At 40.2% G+C, this 21,456-nt stretch overlaps 1 protein-coding gene across 1 annotated transcript in view; it reads right to left on the bottom strand.

Moving 5' to 3' along the window:
• LOC124615426 (cysteine desulfurase, mitochondrial-like) overlaps positions 1 to 21,456 on the bottom strand; it is a 122,159-nt gene that overhangs the window by 92,638 nt on the left and 8,065 nt on the right. Inside the window, exons 4-5 of the mRNA XM_047143306.1 lie at positions 1,483 to 1,620; positions 1,199 to 1,391 (exon numbers count right to left, since the gene is read on the bottom strand). Of these exons, the coding sequence (XP_046999262.1) occupies positions 1,199 to 1,391; positions 1,483 to 1,620 (331 nt within the window). The remainder of the gene's footprint in view (positions 1 to 1,198; positions 1,392 to 1,482; positions 1,621 to 21,456) is intronic.

A 21,456-nucleotide genomic window follows, 5' to 3' on the forward strand; every position in this document is an offset into this window, starting at 1 on the left:
ATAAAATAAAATGATTTTGTCACTCTGAAAGGATCTCCATCTGTTCCAGCTGCAGTAAAAGTCATCTGGTGTGATAACTGCTGCCAGGAGTTCTCATCCCCCAAGATGGTGGGCATCTACAACTCGACGTGCATGAGGAGCTAGCAGTTCAGCCATCAAAAGTATGATCTCATGTGTTTTCAGAGGACTCTACAGAAAGGGTACATAATGACCTCACGATGTTGGGTTGGCTTATAAACACAGATAGTCTATGTAGTTACTGTGCACAGATGGTCTTTTATGCTGTAGGCAGGTGCCACTATTTAAGGCATCTGTCCCCAACACTACAGGAAAAAAATTGGAAAAATGGATAACAAACCCAGAAGAGGACCAAAAATTATTCCAGCCAAAAAATCTGATGTAAAGTAAATGGGTCAAGACGTAAAACAAAGGAAGTAGAACCAAGAAAAAAGAGCCGGTGAACAAGGACTCCTACCATGAGTTACAGAGTCAGAGTCATGAGGACAATCTGAGGTGGCAGTCTGCAGCACAAGAACTGAAATAGGTGCTGTCAGTTCTTATGACCCCATGCTCACCACTACAATAGTTATGAAGCAGTCGTGAGGTCCCAGAAGAGGAAATCTAGATGATACATGGTTACAATGAGCAGTCTTGCTTGTGCCCGTTGTTGGGGGAAATAGAGACCATATAAGTAGTATCTTTGCCAGTGGACTCCATGCGCACATCAATATCGTTGGAGGTTGAGGATACAAGAATCTATCTTATATTCCTTTTCCTACTGCTTGACAATAAACAATCCTTCATCTAGAAATTTCAAAAGTTAATCATCTTCTGTCTCTGTAAATAATATTATTGTTACTTTTTCCAGTGCTGACAACACTCTGTCATTCTCCTTCAGATGCAGTATGACCAATTAGCACAAAGCTTTGTTTTGCAAGAAATATCAGCAAATATAAACAAAGTTTTCAAGGGCGATGAGCCATAGCCATGCAATACTTTTTAATAGAGTGAAGGGCCATTTGACTGTGTTGTTATATTTATCTTTTGTACCACCCAGATTTCGGCTTTTATGGCATTATCAAGTAATGTGCTAAAGGCTGTTTGACCATTATTAAGTCGTGGCTTAAAAAATATAATAATACACTGTCAAATAACAATTTACTCTTTTAAAAAATGCAAATTAATTATTAAGCCTCACCTATTTCCTTGATCGGTTGTCTCACTCCAATTTCATTATTCACACTCATCACTGACACAATAACAGTGTCTGGCCTTATGGCCGCTTCTAAGTCAGCCAGTGATATAATACCATTAGGTCCTACAGGAAGGAAAGTGACATCAAAACCTTCCGCTTCCAAAGCTCTGCAAGAATCCAGTACACATTTATGTTCCTAAAAACAAAACAAAAAATGACTCAGAACTTAAAAAGAAACTAATGGTTTTGAAGAGCACATGGAAAGTCTGTTACGTATAAGAACTTACTGTCTGTGTTGTAATAACATGTTTCTTTTTGCTTTTATAAAATCTTGCAACACCTTTAATAGCAATATTATTTGACTCAGTCGCACCAGATGTAAAGACAACCTCTTTGGGATCACATTTAATCAGATCTGCTATTTGCTGTAAGATAAATGTATGATTATTCATTTCATTATACAATAACAAACATAGAAACTCAATATATTGTTGCTCATTTGACTGCAAAAACTGTTAAGATAATCATCTTGAGTTTAGTGCTTCCAACTATTTACTTTTAACTGCACAAACAAATGAGTGTCATGTTGAACTATGAATACACAACTTCTGGGAAAATGGCATTATTACTACTATTACTGTGGAATTCAAAGAACTAAACAGCTTGGTTATCAACTGCCTCCCCCTGCCCCCTCCATCAGGATGTTCAAGTAAAATAATGATGGTTGAAATGAGAAAAGAAAATAGTCTGTTCCAGGGCCTTTGACATCACTGATGTGGCCAAAATTTGTGACATAGTATTTTAAATGAGGTGTTTACATGAGAAATAAAATCCAAATAACTCAAAACAGTAGGAAGTTAAGAGGAGCCAAAAGTGAAAAAAGGGATGTATGCCAATGTGTATACGGGCTCAGCTCGAAGCCCCTGAAACAAATGCCTTGCAGCTTGCACACCATCCATTTCTGCCATACTCGATAAGATGGGTCACCATGGCCATTCTGTCTATAATGGTGTGAAAAAAGGAACACTTCAAGGAAAAATAATTTTATTAGCTTACACATTGAAAAAAAATTTAAAATGTTTGTAACATGCAATGGTGCAGGGGCAAAACACAGCCAGACACAGTGAGAGGCACCTGCCCTACCAACAACACCCCCCCCCCCCCCCCCCAACCCCACTCAGTTGCATGTGTGAACACATGATGGATTTGAATCTAGCGCATGTAGCGCTCTTGCATGAACCGAACTTGAATCTTTGTATGATGCATGAATTTTTTCCAACCAATCAATGCATCCATTGCTGACAAGCAGCATTTTAGTGTTGTAGTGTGTAGTGCTCACAGCAGTTTTTCATTGCAAGGGAAATGATGAAACAACTGGAGCAGTGCTACTGCATGAAATTTTGCCCGAAACTGGGCACAGTCAGGAGGAAACCATTGGGCAGATTGAAACGGCTTTCAGTGACAATGATATGAGCATCACACACATTAAAGATCAGTACAACTGGTATAAAGATGGCTGCACATCAGTAGCGAGCAAGCCACGCTCCAGTCAGCCACCAACATGCTGAAATGACAAGGTCACTGCCAAAGTGAACACTGTTGTAATACAGGACCATCGTTTGACTAACAGAGAAACTGCAGAGAAGGTGGGCACCAGTACTTTTTTCGGCACAATCCATTGAGACCGAAGATTTGGCACAAAGAGTGTCGGCAAAATTCGTGAAGAAGCTGCTGATAATGAAGGAAAAGCAACTTCGTTTTAAGGTCTCACAGGACACACTGGAGTCCACGAGCAGTGACCTCGACTTCATGAACACCATAATCATTGGTGACGAGTCCTGCAAAAATGGGCATGACACAGAAAGCAAATTCCAGTCATCATAGTGGAAGCATTCGTCATCACCCAGACCAAAGAAGGCCCGCCAAACATGCAGCAACGTCAAAGTGATGGTGACTACTTTTTTTACTCCTGTATTGTGGTACACCATGAGTAAGCACCACAAGTTCAAACTTTCACCAAAGAGTACTACAGGGATATCCTCCATCACCTAACTGATGCTGTGCGGCACAAGAGACCGGACTTGCTGTTAACAAGAAATTGGCACCACCATCACAACAATGCTCCAGCACATTCCTTGCACTAAATTCAGACATTTTTGGCAAAAAAAGACATTCCTGTGCTTCAACAGGTTCCCCACTCACCTGATTTAGCCCTCTGTGGCTTCTCACTGTTCCCCAAACTCAAGAGGCCATTGAAAAGAACACGAGTTCAAACAAGAGGGGACATTTGGCAGTAATGACAGCTGAGCTAAACTCCACTCAGAAAGAGGCTACTTCAGTATGCTTCCAACAATCGCAAAACCACTAGGAGAAATTTTTGGAGTCCCAAGGGAACTACTTTGAGGGTGATCAGGTGTCAAATGCTCCAGGTAAGCCAGATTTCCCCCCCCCCCCCCCCCAATTACCACGGGTAGGGAAGTATTACTTATTGCCTCCTATTATAGTAGTATGCACATAAGAAAGAAGCTGTGTGAAGCAAATCTGCATCCGCGCGGGCGCGCGCACACACACACACACACACACACACACACACACACACACACACACACACACACAGAGAGAGAGAGAGAGAGAGAGAGAGAGAGAGAGAGAGAGAGAGAGAGAGAGGGGGGGGGGGGGGGGGGGTACTTTGTAGTAGAGGTGGCAAAAAATAACGTAACTGATAGAAATAACTGGTTACTAAGAAGTAACGGTTACTGCAATAACCGTTCCTCTGATACAAGCAGTTATTTCAATAACTGTCTAGTGTCAACAGTGCCTCACACCATCTGTTGACCAAAGATCGTACTACGCTTTCCCGTCAACTCATCAGAGATCTGGTTACGAACGAAGGAGAGGGATAGACCATTTGGAACGCGTTCTATAGGCCATGGGAATAACTGTGAGACTGCGCACTATCTGTTGATAAGAACTGTGTATCATATTGTGTGCCTTCGTTACTTTTAGCACAAACAATTAAAAAAAGTTAATGTCCGAGCGGTGGCTGATAGGAGCTGCAGTACAGGCATTAACAAGTACGGTCGTTCCCTTGAGCCACCACCTTATATGTCAATTTAGCTTGAACGGGTAGTATAAAGAGAGTTGCCATAAGGTTTTCGAGTGACTATGGAAATAACTGTCAGAGATCGGTATATCCTCTGACAGTTATCGTTATTGGCTCACAGTTCTCGTCCTCTGGCAGTTATCGGGCTACCATTAAAGGTAACCTGGCAGTTGGTAACAGAATAACTGTGTGTCTGTGTTCCTGACACAGTGACTCCAGTCTTAGAGCCCGGGGATATTTCCAGAGACAATAGTTACTGAAGCGAACAAATATTTACATACTTCTTCGGAAAGAGCCGCTGGCCATCGCGAATGACAAATAACATGTCAGAAAGTATAGCATAATACAGTTGAATATAATAATTATTATACTCATCATTTGTCAGGAGATTATCAAAATATGTAAATATATTACAGTAACTGCTAATATTTACAGAATTGATGCACTTTGAGAATAAAACACAGTTACACACTTTTAACAAATTTATCATACACACAATACCCGATCTTAACTGTTGCGACCAAGTGCTGTCAAAACTGAAATATAGCAGAATTTTTACCTAAACTGGTCTATCGGTCTCTGTTGTCTCTGTTACGATATTCATCTAAAGACTAGGAGGAGGGGGACAATGGAAGCGTCTGATTCCACCCGTCTGCTTTGACGCAAAGGTGTTGTGGTGTGCGAATGTCATTAGGGCATGGTGTTTATGAGGTGGTTTTTGTGTGGGGTGGGTGGGTGGGGGGCCTGGCCGATCTAGTTTGCAGTGCCGGAATTTGCTGGTGGTAATTAATTTTTTTATTCTAGATGTGATGTTTTGTGTATTTATGGAGTATTGAATGTGATTTAATTTATGTTTGATTTGCGGATTTTTGGGATTGTGGTTTTATTTTTCGCAGTTGTAGGTGTTGGTTTTTTGGCATCCGTAGTTGTGGTTCATGGTGTGGGTTCCTGTAGCCACGGCCTAGTTCATGAACCACGGGCAACGTATGAGTGGCCAAGTAAGTGGTCCCGACAGTCGGGATACCAGTTACTTTGGAATAAGGCTGGGCATCTCGGACATATTCTGAGTCATCGTCACCTTTGTGCTCATATGGCAAAGACTACCAAATCCACCGGTTAGTCCCTCAGCCGTTACGGGTAAAACCCAATGGGATTCGGGGCAAGTAAGACTAGCAACCTGCTTCCCTGGTACTTTAAATATGATGCTGGCAACAATCAGAGCAAAATGCCTCGGACCTTTGGAGGTGACGGAGTCCCACCTCTAACTGACAAACCAGGGACTCCTAAGATACGACTTGGCAAACAAATGGTAATGAGATGGGGAGCTATTAATATCAATGGGGGCTACTCTGGGAAGAAGGTAGAGCTGGCAGAGGTTGCAAGTAAGATGGGGCTGGACGTTTTAGATGTTAGTGACATTCGGGTAAGGGGTGAGAAAGAAGAGGAAGTGGGAGAATACAAGGTCTACCTGTCAGGAGTCAAAGCAGAAATAGCACAATGGGGTGTAGGGCTTTACATCAGGAAAGAAATGGAACCCAGCGTAGTTGCAATAAGGTATGTAAACGAATGACTGATGTGGATAGATTTGACAGTGTCTAGCAAGAAAATTAGGATTGTGCAAGTATATTCGCATTGTGAAGGGACAGATCAAGATAAGATGGATAGTTTTTATGAGGCACTCAGTGATGTAGTTGTTAGAGTAAAGGACAAGGACAGTGTTCTGCTCATGGGTGATTTTAACGCCAGGATTGGAAACGAACAGAAGGATATGAAAAGGTTATGGGTAAATTTGGAGAGGATATGGAAGCCAACAGGAACGGGAAACAACTCTTGGATTTCTGTGCCAGTATGGGCTTAGTAATCACAAACTCCTTTTTTAAACATAAGAACATTCACTGGTATACTTGGGAAGGCAGGGGAACCAGATCTGTCACTGACTATATAACAACAGATCAGGAATTCAGGAAGGCTATTAGGGACACACCTGTATTCAGGGGATTCTTTGATGACACTGATCATTATTTAATCTGCAGTGAAATTGGGATTGTGAGGCCGAAAGTGCAGGAGGTCAGGTCCATATGTAGGAGGATAAGAGTGGAGAAACTTCAGGATAAGGAAATCAGGCACAAGTACGTAACAGTGATCTCAGAAAGGTACCAGTTAGTTGAATGTAGTCAATTACAGTCATTGGAAAAGGAATGGACAAGGTACAGGGACACAGTACTAGAAGTGGCTAAAGAATGTCTTGGAACAGTAGTGTGTAAAAGTAGGATGAAGCAAACAGCTTGGTGGAATGACACAGTCAAGGCAGCCTGTAAAAGGAAAAAGAAGGCGTATCAAAAATGGCTACATACTAGAACTCAGGTAGACAGAGAAAGTTATGTTGAAGAAAGAAACAAAGCCAAACAGATAATTGGAGCATCCAAGAAGAAATCTTGGGAAGACTTTGGAAACAGGTTGGAGACTATGGGTCAAGTTGCTGGAAAACCATTCTGGTGTGTAATTAGCAATCTTCGAAAGGGAGGTAAGAAGGAAATGACAAGTATTTTGGACAGGTCAGGAAAACTGCTGGTGAATCCTGTGGATGCCTTGGGCAGATGGAGGGAATATTTTGAAGAGTTGCTCAATGTAGGTGAAAATAAGATCAGTAATGTTTCAGATTTCGAGGTAGAATGGGATAGGAATGATGATGGAAATAGGATCACATTTGAGGAAGTGGAGAAAATGGTCAATAGATTGCAGTGCAATAAAGCAGCTGGGGTGGATGAAATTAAGTCGGAACTCATCAAATACAGTGGAATGTCAGGTCTTAAATGGCTACACAGGATAATTGAAATAGCCTGGGAGTCGGGACAGGTTCCATCAGACTGGACAAAATCAGTAATCACAACAATCTTTAAACATGGAAACAGAAAATATTGTAACAACTACAGAGGTATCTCTTTAATCAGCGTTGTGGGTAAAATCTTCTCAGGTATTGTTGAAAGGAAAGTGCGAGTATTAGTTGAGGACCAATTGGATGAAAATCAGTGTGAGTTTAGGCCTCTTAGAGGTTGTCAGGACCAGATCTTTAGCTTACGGCAAATAATGGAGAAGTGTTATGAGTGGAACAGGGAATTGTATCTATGCTTTATAGATCTAGAAAAGGCATATGACCAGGTTCCTAGGAGGAAGTTATTGTCTGTTCTACGAGATTATGGAATAGGAGGCAAACTTTTGCAAGCAATTAAAGGTCTTTACATGGATAGTCAGGCAGCAGTTTGAGTTGACGGTAAATTGAGTTCATGGTTCAGAGTAGTTTCAGGGGTAAGACAAGGCTGCAACCTGTCTCCACTGTTGTTCATATTATTTATGGATCATATGTTGAAAACAATAGACTGGCTGGGTGAGATTAAGATATGTAAACACAAAATAAGCAGTCGTGCATATGCGGATGACTTAGTTGTGATGGCAGATTCAATTGAAAGTATGCAAAGTAATATTTCAGAGCTAGATCAGAAATGTAAGGAAAATGGTATGAAGATTAGCATCTCCAAAACGAAAGTAATGTCAGTGGGAAAGAAATATAAACGGATTGAGTGCCAAATAGGAGGAACAAAGTTAGAACAGGTGGACGGTTTCAAGTACTTAGGATGCATATTCTCACAGGATGGCAACATAGTGAAACAACTGGAAGCGAGGTGTAGCAAAGCTAATGCAGTGAGCACTCAGCTACGATCTGCTCTCTCCTGCAAGAAGGAAGTCAGCACCAAGACTAACTTATCTGTGCACCGTTCAATCTTTCGACCAACTTTGTTGTATGGGAGCGAAAGCTGGGTGGATTCAGGTTACCTTATCAACAAGGTTGAGGTTACGGATATGAAAGTAGCTAGGATGATTGCAGGTACTAGTAGATGGGAACAATGGCAGGAGGGTGTCCACAATGAGGAAATCAAAGAAAAACTGGGAATGAACTCTACAGATGTAGCAGTCAGGGCGAACAGGCTTAGATGGTGGGGTCATGTTACACGCATGGGAGAAGCAAGGTTACCCAAGAGACTCATGGGTTCAGCAGTAGAGGGTAGGAGGAGTCGGGGCAGACGAAGGAGAAGGTACCTGGATTCGGTTAAGAATGATTTTGAAGTAATAGGTTTAACATCAGAAGAGGCACCAATGTTAGCAATGAATAGGGGATCATGGAGGAATTTTATAAGGGGGCTATGCTCCAGACTGAACGCTGAAAGGCATAATCAGTCTTAAATGATGATGATGATGATGATGATGATGATGAGTTGTGGTGGACCTGTATAGGTCACCAGAAATGACCGATTCCCATTTTCATAGTTGTAGGTGTTGATGTTTTGGTATCGTCATCTGAGGTTGACCTATGTAGGTCAAGGGAATGTCTGATTTCAATTTTTGTACTTTTAGTTGTGGGTATTGGTGTTTTGGTATGGTTACCTATGGTTGACCTATATTGTTCAAGGGAAGTGTCCGATTCCTGCAGATTGTTGTTGGTGTAGCAGAATGCTTTATTTATTTATTTATTTTTACTAGTTTGTCCTCACCCTGAAACCCCCCATTTCCCGCAGTTGTCCCATTGGTTTGACTGTATTCTTGGTGGAAGATGTTATGTTATGTTATGTTATGTGGTTTATTCATCTCATTACATACAATTTTCAAATCATTTGATTTGATGCACAGGAGACATGTCAAGGTTTACAAAAGAAACTTTTTTCACTTTTTTTAAGAGAAGCACAAAAGTTTACATTATATTTTACATTTCTAAGTTACAGCTACATGTGTACATAAAATAATACATGTAATTCAATCCCTGAGTTCAGATTGTGAAGCTGTCCTCGATGATTTCATCGACAGAATAACAACACTTTTCCACCAGAAGAGTAAAGAGCAATCTTTTCAGTGAACCAATCTCCATTTTAAATATATTACTGCCTTTTATTTTATTGAAAATTTTTAACCCCATATACTCCGGTGTTTGGGCATAAAGTTTTAAACGATGTGTTGGAAGTTTGAAGTTATCTCTGTGGCGAATGCTGTAGCTGTGGTCAAAACGGAAAGTGTCTAGTGTATGTTGATTTCTATATAGGAACATCACCATCTCATATATGTAAAGTGAGGGGATAGATCATATTTTTAAATTTTTTAACAGTGGTCGACAGGATTCCCGTTTTTTTTTTTTGCAACACACGTTTCTAATTACTTTCTTTTGTAATACTAGGAGCCTAGTGACATTTGCTGAATTTCCCCAGAAGATTATGCCGTAACGAATAACTGACTCAAAGTAGCAGTGATAAACTATCTTTCTAGTATCCATGTTTGTGCCACCTGACAAAATACACATTGCAAATGCTCAGTTGTTCAGTTTATTTACTAAGTAATCTATGTGTACCTTCCAATTTAAATTTTTGTCAAGATTTAGGCCTAAGAACTTCACGTGGTTTGCTTCTGTGATATCCCGATCATTGCAAGTTATCTTTATTTCACTCCTTTTTACTGATTTAGCTTCAAATTGCATCATTTTGGTTTTAGTTACATTTAGTTTTAGTCCATTTTGATAGAAACAAGCTTCTAGTTTTTCTAAAGTATTTTTGGCTTTTTCTGGAATATTTTCAGATACCTCATTTTCAATTAGAACTGATGTATCATCAGCAAATAAGACTGAATGAACATCAATAGCAAGTGGTAGGTCATTTACATAAAAAGAAACAGATAGGGACCCAATATCGAACCTTGTGGGACTCCTTGGGGAACTGTTTTCCGGTCTGATGAATAATTGGTTCCATTTGAAGTTAAAATCACTCTTTGTTTCCTACCTGACAGGTAAGAGCTAAACCATTTTAAAGCAGTGTCTCTGATTCCATACATCTGTAATTTGTGGAGGAGTAATGCATGGTTCACTGAATCAAAAGCTTTAGTCAAATCACAGAATATACCTGTGACCTTTCTACCTTTATCTAACGTGGAGCATAGTTTTTGATAAACTCATTTATAGCATTCACAGTGCTTTTACCCTGTTGGAATCCGAACTGGTTTTAAAAAATTATATCATTTACAGTAAGAAAGTTATTAATTTGTTTTGCTGCAATCTTTTCAAACACTTTAGAGAAGACCAGCGAGAGAGAGAGAGAGAGAGAGAGAGAGAGAGAGAGCAGTAATTCCCCATATCTTCTGTCGATCCTTTCTTGAAAAGAGGTTTGATATCACCATATTTCAATACCTCTGGAAAGCATCCCTGTTCAAAAGATTGATTTATAATAGTTGACGGTGGTTGGGAAATAATATCGTACACATACTTGATTACAGATGTTATTTCATCCCACCCATGTGAGATTTGTTTTTTAGAGACAATATTTCCTTTTCCACATCCCTTTGGGTGATTTTTTCAAATTGTTTAAAAGATGTGTTCTGGCTGTTTTCCAAATTTGTGATGCCCTGATAGAATGTCATATCCACATCCGATCTTACTACATTTAGGAAGAATTCATTGAAACAACTTGACATCTTAACAGGGTTTACTAAAATTTCATTTTCATGTTTAATTTTCAAAATCTCATGAATTTTTACTTTGGCTCCTAGTTCAGACTGAACAACTGACCACACTGCTTTTGTCTTATTTCTGTGTTCTCGTATGAATTTATTATTTGCCATTTTTTTAACTGCCACTACAACTTTCCTAAATACAGCTTTATACTGTTTGACATAAATAACAAAATCCGGATTTCTGTTTGATTTTAATTCATTGTGGAGCTCTCTCTTTCTGGCACTAGAGATTTTTATTCCTGTTGTAATCCATTTGAGTTTACCATTAACTTTCTTTTGCTTATATCTACGAGGAAATGATTCATTAAATACCTCTAAGAAACAATTTAAGAATTTGTCATAGTTTATCGAGCTTGAACTATTGTAGTCTACAGGCCAGCTTATTATACTTAATTTATTGCGGAATAAATCCATTTTACTTTTACTGAGATCCCTTTTTATATACACTTCTGGAGGCTTTAGGTTATTTGCTTTTGGGAGCTCAATAAACGGAGCTGAGTGATCTGAAATACCCAAGTCTAAGCAGTATTTGTGCTTATTTCCACTGTCAAATTTGTAGTTAGTAATAATATTATCAATGCAGGTCACTGATCTGCTGTTTTCCCTAGTGCCTTCAGAAAAATTTAGCTTGAAACCAGATTTCTGAATTAAGTCACAAAATTTTGAGGAATCATTGCTTTCAACTAAGACATTTAAGTTAATGTATTATTTATATGTATCTTCATGTTTGTTGTCATGTGTATGTAGTGACGTCATAGACACACTTAAAACAGCTACTTCCGGCATATTGATGACATCCTGGGTCAAAGCAGACAGGTGGAATCAGACACTTCTGTATCAAAAAGTCTTTCAAACACACTGTAAACCGTGCTTTATCTGAAACCAAGTTTTTAATGGTTGCTGACTTGCTCGCAGTTTATTGAAAATGTTCCTGAATACTGGACCCCTTTTGGACCAAGGTAAGTGATTTTAGACCTTTATGTAGATTGCGTTCCTATTCCTAGTACTGATATTATGTATTGAGCTATTGGTTGGAAATACTTGTAACAAATTTTATTAAGGAATAAATATACTAGGAAGCAGTGGTTAGAATACAAAGTTCCTTGAACAGGTTCCTACATGATGTTCCTGAATTTATAACACAAATGATTTTTATTACACGCTTTTACATGCGAAAAACTTTTGCTACGTTTGATGAGTTACCATAGAAAATGCTCCTTTATGAAATAAAAGAGTGAAAATATGTAAGCTTTTCTATATCTATGTCTCCTACATCTAACATCATTCTCACTGTAAATACAGACTTGTTTAGGTGCTTCATCAATTCTGTGGTATGCCCTTCCCAACTGAATTTATTATCGAGTTGTAGTCCCCTTTTCGATCTGCATGTCTTCATATGTGATAAACATACTGTAGCTGGAGAAATCTAGCAGTTTCCAAATCTCACATAAAACTTGCATTAGTGTACTCACACTTCCCCCAACAGGACTATTTTTTACAGGCAGGAGTAAATGAATCTGTCACATTATGTATATTTTTTCTTGTATTACAAGGCTGTACACTTATTCTATTAAGTGAGCAGCACAAGAAATTAAGCTTCGAATTTAAACTACAGTATTCAGTTTAGATATTACTTCATACTTAAAAATGCACTTTGTTAACATTTTACTTAAACAGTACTGTGGCGAAGTGCCACGTACTTTCTGTTGCAGCTGCGAAGATAATATTTCTAATAGTGACCGATAACCTACAAACATATAATATGAAACACTAATAATCATTCTAACATCAACTAAAATGTACCCGGAGTTAATTAGCTAAGGTTATGACACGATTCATACAACATTCCTGCCATTTCACACTACTCGCAGTTATACTGATAACTAAACTGATGGATTCAAATAAGTCGTTATTCAACTGTAGCCCCGTCAGAGTATTCGGTATTCGCTAGCGAAAAATAACTTGACAGTTGTTAATAACTGTTAAAAATAACGGTTATCAAAGAATAACTGGAACTGTGATAACGGTTACTCCAGAATAACCGATTGGCCCACCTCTACTTTGTAGTGTCAGCTGTTGCCGACCCCAGAAACTGACAATGTTGAGATAAGTGCTACAAACTGGTCTATTATTTCAGCTTATGACTCTTTCTAGTAGAATTTAAATTCTCCAGGAACTGTCACTGTTGCTTCTTAACATAATACTCCTTGTGTTTGCTTTAAGACACTAATAGTGGACACTACAGCAACTAATTACCCTCACCATATCCACAATAACAAGAAAATCAGTGTTAAATGTTACACACGCACCCCAAAGCACCTGCTATGGGCTCACATAGAAGAATGATGCTATTGGCTGGAGCATCACGTGCTATATTTCTCCTTACCACTGTGCACTACCCTATCTCACACCTTCTGATGTGCACACCACTTCAGCCACAGGGGCATACTAATTGAGAATATGTGCTGCCATTGAAGAGTTACCATAGTCACGCTGGGATGTGTCTTCTTACAATAAGATGAACTCATGGATCAGTCTGAAGTGGACAATACATAGTCCAATAAAATTGCTTATTTCTGAGGCTTGTAAAGAAATAAATGGCTACCAGCTGACAGATTGGCCAGGTGGCGATGGCCAATCTTTCTTTCTTTTTGGATGGATGGTTGGGGAGCAGATTTAGGTTCAGGAAAGCAGAAAATTGAAAAGACAATAGGAATTTCTTTGCTAGTAGTTTTGTTCCAGCTGAGAGTGTAGTTCTATATCACTTTCGATTTTTCATGTTTGTCATTGTGAGGTTTTGGTTTCTGTTAGGATTTTCCTGTCGACTTTTGGGACAGAAAATAACATTTCTTCTCTACAGCCTGCAGCCTGTGGGCCATGCAGCCATCGGTTGGTGTTAGGCTGTTGATCTGTCATTCTTAGCAGGTGCCCTTCTGGTGATGCGGGAAGAAAACAAGACATTTCTGGCTGTGCTGGTCCTGTGGTTAACATTGGTATATTGAGTTTTGGAACTGAGAAAGCTGGTGTCATTTCCCCCAACCGGATGAAAGGCTTTGATATTTAGCTATAGCTGCAATTTTTGGGTACTAGTCATCTCTGCTGTGAAATTAGTTTCTATGTTTACAAAGTTTGATGCCATTTTGTTAGGATAGGGTCTTCAACTTTTTCCAAGCATCTTTATATGAAACATCTTGATATGATAGGCGGTCAAGCATTTCATATTCCTGGATTTTCTTCTCCTCCTCAAACAACTTAACATGTCAGCGAATGAAGTGATAGTATACTGGGTAATTTACACATGTAATAGGTCGTCCACTAGGAATGTCTTGAAGTGATGCCCTTTCACACTTTACATAAGTAGGTTCATAGGTTCATTAGAACAGAACAGAACAGAACAGAACCAAGACATGCAGAAACAGTAATTTAGTTAGTTGGAATAATAACTCTGAATCGCAAAGGAAGCAGGTAAGAAAAAAGCTCACCTTTGAAGTGGGACAGACAATGGGTAAACTATCAGGAGGTTTTTGTCAAATACAGTGTTGCTATTAGGCAAGCGAAACAACCTTCCTGGAAGGTATGCTGTGAGAAAGTGGAAGATACAGCTGTCACAGCAAAACTTCATATCTTCACAAAAGTACCAATAAATCCAGGAGGCACACCAAGGAGAGAATGGTGGGTATATAAGGAAATCACATGAGATGCCAGATGTGCTCCTCAAGACTAATTTCCCTCAAGATGCTCTGTCAACAATACAGACCAAGGTACTAGAATAGGTAACCAATGGGAGAACTGGGAATCTGCCAGTGAATTGTTGACTTGAGAAAAAATCCAGTGGGTGGTGAGAACACTTCAACTATTCAAGTCACCAAGCCCTGATGGAATTCTTCCAGCTCTAAAGCAACAACCAAACGCAGGAGAGGAATAAATCAGACTCCTACGCAGACTATTTAGAGTCGGTCTAGCAGCAGGAGTCATTCTTAAGCCTGGAGGACAGTGACGGTTATTTTCGTTCTGAAGCCAGGGTGAATTGATCACACAATTCAGTCTGCCCTCCTTACTTTTAAATACAACAGAAAACTGGTCAATGTGCAAGTTATGGTTAACTGAGGTTCCTCTCAATAAAAGCCAACACACGTATCAAGCTGGTTTATCAAGGTGAAACAATATTTCACCAAGTTGTAGGGGTGATAGAAAAAGCTCTACACTCTCAGGAAATTGCTCTCTGCATCTTCCTGGATAATGAGGGGGCTTCAAATCCAAGGTTAGAGCTGTAGAACAGCATGGCATTACGACCACTGTATGTAGTTGATTAAAACCATGCTGAGTAGATGAAAGGTACAAGCCACCACAATGGATGTGAAAATGGTGATCAACACCACCAGATGGTGTCCGCAAGGTGGGGTTTGTCCTCACTACTGTGAACTTAGGGTTAAACAAACTCATTAAGGAGTTAAATGCTAGAGGTTATTTTTCCGAGGAGATGTATATGACTTACTCATAGTAATGCTTCGCAAATTTGCAAGTACTGCTAGAAAAATGGCACAATATATAAAACTATTGTAGAAAACAGGATCTCAGTGTCACTCCCAGGAAAAATGTTGCAGTACTATTTATAAGGAAGCAAACTGGAAGCATACTCTTTGATAAAATACTACCAGTAGTGAAATGCCTAAGAGTAACTATGGATACAAAACTAACACAGACCCCTCTCATAAGGAATATAAGCTTCACGGAAAAAGGTGCTCTCACGTGCACTTGAAGGACTTGTGGGAAAAACTGGGGCCCAAGCCCAGGAGCACGTACTGGATACATCACTGTAATAAGATTTATTAAATTTATGGGGCTACAGTATGGTGGAATAAAGTACAACAAAAGCTGGCTGCTAAGGAGCTTGAGAGCATGCAGATATTGGCTTTCTAGTCATAACATGAATTAGCAGCATACCCAGAGCAGGGATGGAGACCATTTTGCAAATGCCCCCATTACATCTTTGGGTTCCAGTGGAGACAAAGGTGGGCATCAACATAAAAACTGGAAACCTTTAGGATAGCCAGAATCCCACACTAATGTAACACACATGGTAAACATAAGGAATGTTCAGGAAAATGACAACTGACTTAAACAAATCTTTCAATGTATAAGGGGCAGTCAAATGAAAATGAACACCAGCCACAATGGGACCATGGAATGGCTCCATTCAAAAACAACCATCACACATATGACATTTATCCTACTGGGAGGTGAGATGAACAATTCCCATTTTGTGGAATGCAGTCAGCTGCTGACAGATCAACAACCGCACATTCTCGCACTTCCTTGTCTATCTGAAACTGATGGCCATGTAAGACTTTCTTCAGGTCACTAAAGATGTGAAAATCACATGGTGGAAGATCCAGGCTCTTTGGACAATTTTGTAGTGTTTTCCAACCAAATTGCTGAAGCATAGTCTTCATCTGATTGGTAATGTGGGGGCAGGCATTATCGTGCAACAGGATGATTCCATCCGACAGCATATTAGGCATTTTGACTTTATGGTGCATCGCTGTTTCCTCAAAGTTTTTTCATGGCGCTACACATTGATTGTAGTTCCACACTCTAGGAACTTGAAGAGCAGAGGGCGCCAGTAGTCAAGGAAGGTCATCACGATATTGCTCAAACTTGTGTGCAGAGCTTTGGATTTCTTTGGCGAGGGAGATGTGAGATGTTTCCCTGTTGGCTTTACCATTTTTCCTTGGGCTGTCAGAATGAAGTCTTACAGAATCATACTGTTGCACAGTAACGCCTGCCCCCATACTGCCAACTTGACAAAGGCTATGCTTCAGCAAGTTGGTTGGGAAACACTGCAACATCCTCTGTACAGCCTGGATCTTTCACTGTGTGATATTCAAGCCTTTGGCGACCTATAAAAAGACTTGCCTGGACATTAGTTTTGATCGGACAAGGAAGTGCAAGAGTGGGTGCAGTTGTGGACCCATCAGTGCCCAAATGAATTCTACGAAATGGGAATTTATCATCTCATCTCCAAGGGGATAAATGTCTTAGTGCATATGACAATTACTTTTCAATGGAATCACTCTATGGTCCAGGAGGCAGTAAGTAGAATACTGGAATAAAATTCAAAAACAAAAACATGCTAAGCTAATGACACTGAAATCATATTCTAAGAGAAGCTCTGTAATCTTAGGCTCGAACGTTAGGCTGATTAAACTGTTAACAGGTTTAATGACTAGCCATGGTAACTTCAGGAAATACAGAACCTGCACACACAGTGGGTGTGAAGAAACTCCTAAGTGCCGACTATGTGATGTGGGATATGAACCTGCACCACATTTAGTATCCCACTATTAAGCACTGAAGACCAAAAGACAGAAAATATTTGTGTCACTAATTCCTGAAAATATTGTGTCCAACAAAGACCTAGTAAAAGGTCTCCTACAACTATTCACAGGTACTGGCTGGCTTTGCAAGAATGACAGGGGGAGAGACCACACAACAAACTTTGTTTTGGCATGGGCAATAAGGAGTTAAAATCACTATTGTTCTGGCTCCATTATCAAATCACATTATTTATGGATGCAGAAAAACAGCACAATCTGGTCACTAACAAGCCTTTTTATTTCTATCATTATAATGTCATTTTTGTTTGTGAGACGGCATTCAAAAAGACAAAAATATAATTTTATTTGGCATTATCTGTACCACTTCAGGAAGGGGGGGCTTACCTTCATAGTCTCGGATGTTACTGGATACAGCACATGTTAAAATTTGGGAGTAAGTTAGAAACACATTTTTTTGTTTACTCCAAAAAAAATTCCTGCCCCGACATACAATCCTCCAAAGATGACACAGGAACACCATTTTGAAGATGCAAATTTCGGATTTTTTTTTTTTAATGATGTATCTCTGTAACAGTTCTAGATATTTTGTTAGAGTTTTTTTATTTTGAAAGAAGACTGCTTTATGATTACAATGGTATCCTCCGTTTGGACATATCCGTCAAAGTTCTTTTACTGTTGCCTTTTGATTTTTTTTATAGTTTAAAGAAAAATTTTTTTTTCAAAAATGCCAACCCAGAGAAGTTGGATTTTTTTCTGTTGATTAGTACCATGTAGTACTATATTCTCTGTAAAGGAGACCTTCCACTTTGAAGTTGGACATGCTTTATTTTTAATATATATATATTTTTTGTCTTCACTGAAGTTATTTCTTATTAATTTCTTTGTTACAATGTTTATTTCTATTGTCTTTGTTGCAGTTACTTCTTGTCACTTTCTTTGTTGCAGTTATTTCTTTACACTTTCATTGTTGCAGATATTTCTTACACTTTGTTGTAGTTTCTTGTCAATTTTATGTTGTGGTTGTTCATTGCAGGTTTCTGTATTGTAGTTGTTCAGTGCTAATTTGTTTACTGAAGAGGTTTCTGAGACCATCCAGTGAGTTCTGTGTTTTCATGAGGAATTTGCCAGTTAACACAGTTGCAGAGAGTTTTGTGGAAAAGACTATTTGAAATGTCTTCTGACTGGGGCCACAGGAAAGTGATGAGTGCTGACTATTTGCATATCCATAAAAGAGTGATACATAAGGCAAAAGACTTTCTTCAGGTTGGGAATACATATTCTCATTTGAAGACTGTTTCAAACTGAAGATGTTCCCAAGGATGATTTTTGTGTTCTAAATGTTTTGACAGAACATCAACAATGATAGTACAGTATCTGAACAAGGTGAAGCTTCCCATGGTGCAGATGATGCAGATTTTGCATCAATAGAGGAAGAATTAAATACCCTGAATCAGTCACCTATAGAGTTAGGTGTCAGTCTTGTTAAGAAACCGTGGTTAGTGAAGTTGAGTCATAAGCTCAATACACCAAGAACACACAGAGAAATTACTAAAGCTACGGATGAATACACAACAACAAAACTGACCACACTCTTCAAAGTAGAAATTCCATCTTCAGAAGAAAATGAACCAAAGCACTCTTGCACCTCTTGCCAGGAATTTTTCACAAATATCAATTCAGCTGTTGAATATTGTGCATCCTATAGTGAAAAGGTGCACTTTTTAACTATTATTCCAGAGACATTTTCAAAGAAAACAATTTTGAACCAGAATGAGATTTTCACTCTGCAGCGGAGTGTGCGCTGATATGAAACTTCCTGGCAGATTAAAACTGTGTGCCCGACCGAGACTCGAACTCGGGACCTTTGCCTTTCGCGGGCAAGTGCTCTATCATCTGAGCTACCGAAGCACGACTCACGCCCAGTCCTCACAGCTTTACTTCTGCCAGTATCTCGTCTCCTACCTTCCAAACTTTACAGAAGCTCTCCTGCGAAGCTTGCAGGACTAGCACTCCTGAAAGAAAGGATATTGCGGAGACATGGCTTAGCCACAGCCTGGGGGATGTTTCCAGAATGAGATTTTCACTCTGCAGCGGAGTGTGCGCTGATATGAAACTTCCTGGCAGATTAAAACTGTGTGCCCGACCGAGACTCGAACTCGGGACCTTTGCCTTTCACGGGCAAGTGCTCTACCATCTGAGCTACCGAAGCACGACTCACGCCCAGTCCTCACAGCTTTACTTCTGCCAGTATCTCGTCTCCTACCTTCCAAACTTTACAGAAGCTCTCCTGCGAAGCTTGCAGGACTAGCACTCCTGAAAGAAAGGATATTGCGGAGACATGGCTTAGCCACAGCCTGGGGGATGTTTCCAGAATGAGATTTTCACTCTGCAGCGGAGTGTGCGCTGATATGAAACTTCCTGGCAGATTAAAACTGTGTGCCCGACCGAGACTCGAACTCGGGACCTTTGCCTTTCACGGGCAAGTGCTCTACCATCTGAGCTACCGAAGCACGACTCACGCCCAGTCCTCACAGCTTTACTTCTGCCAGTATCTCGTCTCCTACCTTCCAAACTTTACAGAAGCTCTCCTGCGAAGCTTGCAGGACTAGCACTCCTGAAAGAAAGGATATTGCGGAGACATGGCTTAGCCACAGCCTGGGGGATGTTTCCAGAATGAGATTTTCACTCTGCAGCGGAGTGTGCGCTGATATGAAACTTCCTGGCAGATTAAAACTGTGTGCCCGACCGAGACTCGAACTCGGGACCTTTGCCTTTCACGGGCAAGTGCTCTACCATCTGAGCTACCGAAGCACGACTCACGCCCAGTCCTCACAGCTTTACTTCTGCCAGTATCTCGTCTCCTACCTTCCAAACTTTACAGAAGCTCTCCTGCGAAGCTTGCAGGACTAGCACTCCTGAAAGAAAGGATATTGCGGAGACATGGCTTAGCCACAGCCTGGGGGATGTTTCCAGAATGAGATTTTCACTCTGCAGCGGAGTGTGCGCTGATATGAAACTTCCTGGCAGATTAAAACTGTGTGCCCGACCGAGACTCGAACTCGGGACCTTTGCCTTTCACGGGCAAGTGCTCTACCATCTGAGCTACCGAAGCACGACTCACGCCCAGTCCTCACAGCTTTACTTCTGCCAGTATCTCGTCTCCTACCTTCCAAACTTTACAGAAGCTCTCCTGCGAAGCTTGCAGGACTAGCACTCCTGAAAGAAAGGATATTGCGGAGACATGGCTTAGCCACAGCCTGGGGGATGTTTCCAGAATGAGATTTTCACTCTGCAGCGGAGTGTGCGCTGATATGAAACTTCCTGGCAGATTAAAACTGTGTGCCCGACCGAGACTCGAACTCGGGACCTTTGCCTTTCGCGGGCAAGTGCCCGCGAAAGGCAAAGGTCCCGAGTTCGAGTCTCGGTCGGGCACACAGTTTTAATCTGCCAGGAAGTTTCAATTTTGAACCACATTCCATCAATATCAAAGTACATGGTAGACAAATCAAGAAATATGAGGTGTGTAAAAGGAGTCTTTGGAAGACCAGATCCCTATTACAGTCATCCTGTAGAAGCAGCTGAAGTTCAAACAGTGCAGTCATTTTATGTGGAAGATAAATGGGACTGTTCTCACCAAAGTGGCGAAAAAAAAAGACACTGTAACTGTAACAGTTGAAGATCAAAAAGTTGTGAAAATGAAGAGGTACACGGCTCGCAGTATTAAAGAAACTTTTGCAATTTATAAGAGCAACTATACAACTTCACGTAATGGAAGATCAAAATTTTGTGCACTATGACCTAAGTCATAGCACCAAAACATATATGTTTGTGTGTGTACTGCACAAATTTTGAACTTTGTGTGGTAACTCTGAAGAACTTACTGGAGCATGTGACATACGACACCTTGGTTGGACGTGTGAAGTCATTAGTAGTCTGTGACGTAAAGCGAGAGACTTGTTTGTTTCAAGAATGTGGTGACTGCCCTGGAAGGGGAGGACTGTTTTTACAGACATGGCCTGGAAGACATAGCATATAACTCTGCATGAATTATGTATGTGACATTGGAGAAGAAGAATCTAATTGAGAAAACTGTTGCCTTTGACATTTCATTGATGAACTTGGTAAATGGTCTGTGAAAGCAGTAACATACTAGGATCTGAAGAAATTTCCAAGATTGACGTCCGCAATACTCTTCTGTGATAGACACAAGGGGGAGATTGAGTTAATAATTAGATCACTGAAGACTAAGGACTCTCATGGTTATGATGGAGTGTCTA

Source organism: Schistocerca americana, chromosome 5 (assembly GCF_021461395.2).
Source record: "Schistocerca americana isolate TAMUIC-IGC-003095 chromosome 5, iqSchAmer2.1, whole genome shotgun sequence".
NCBI classification, from domain to species: Eukaryota; Metazoa; Arthropoda; class Insecta; order Orthoptera; family Acrididae; genus Schistocerca; species Schistocerca americana.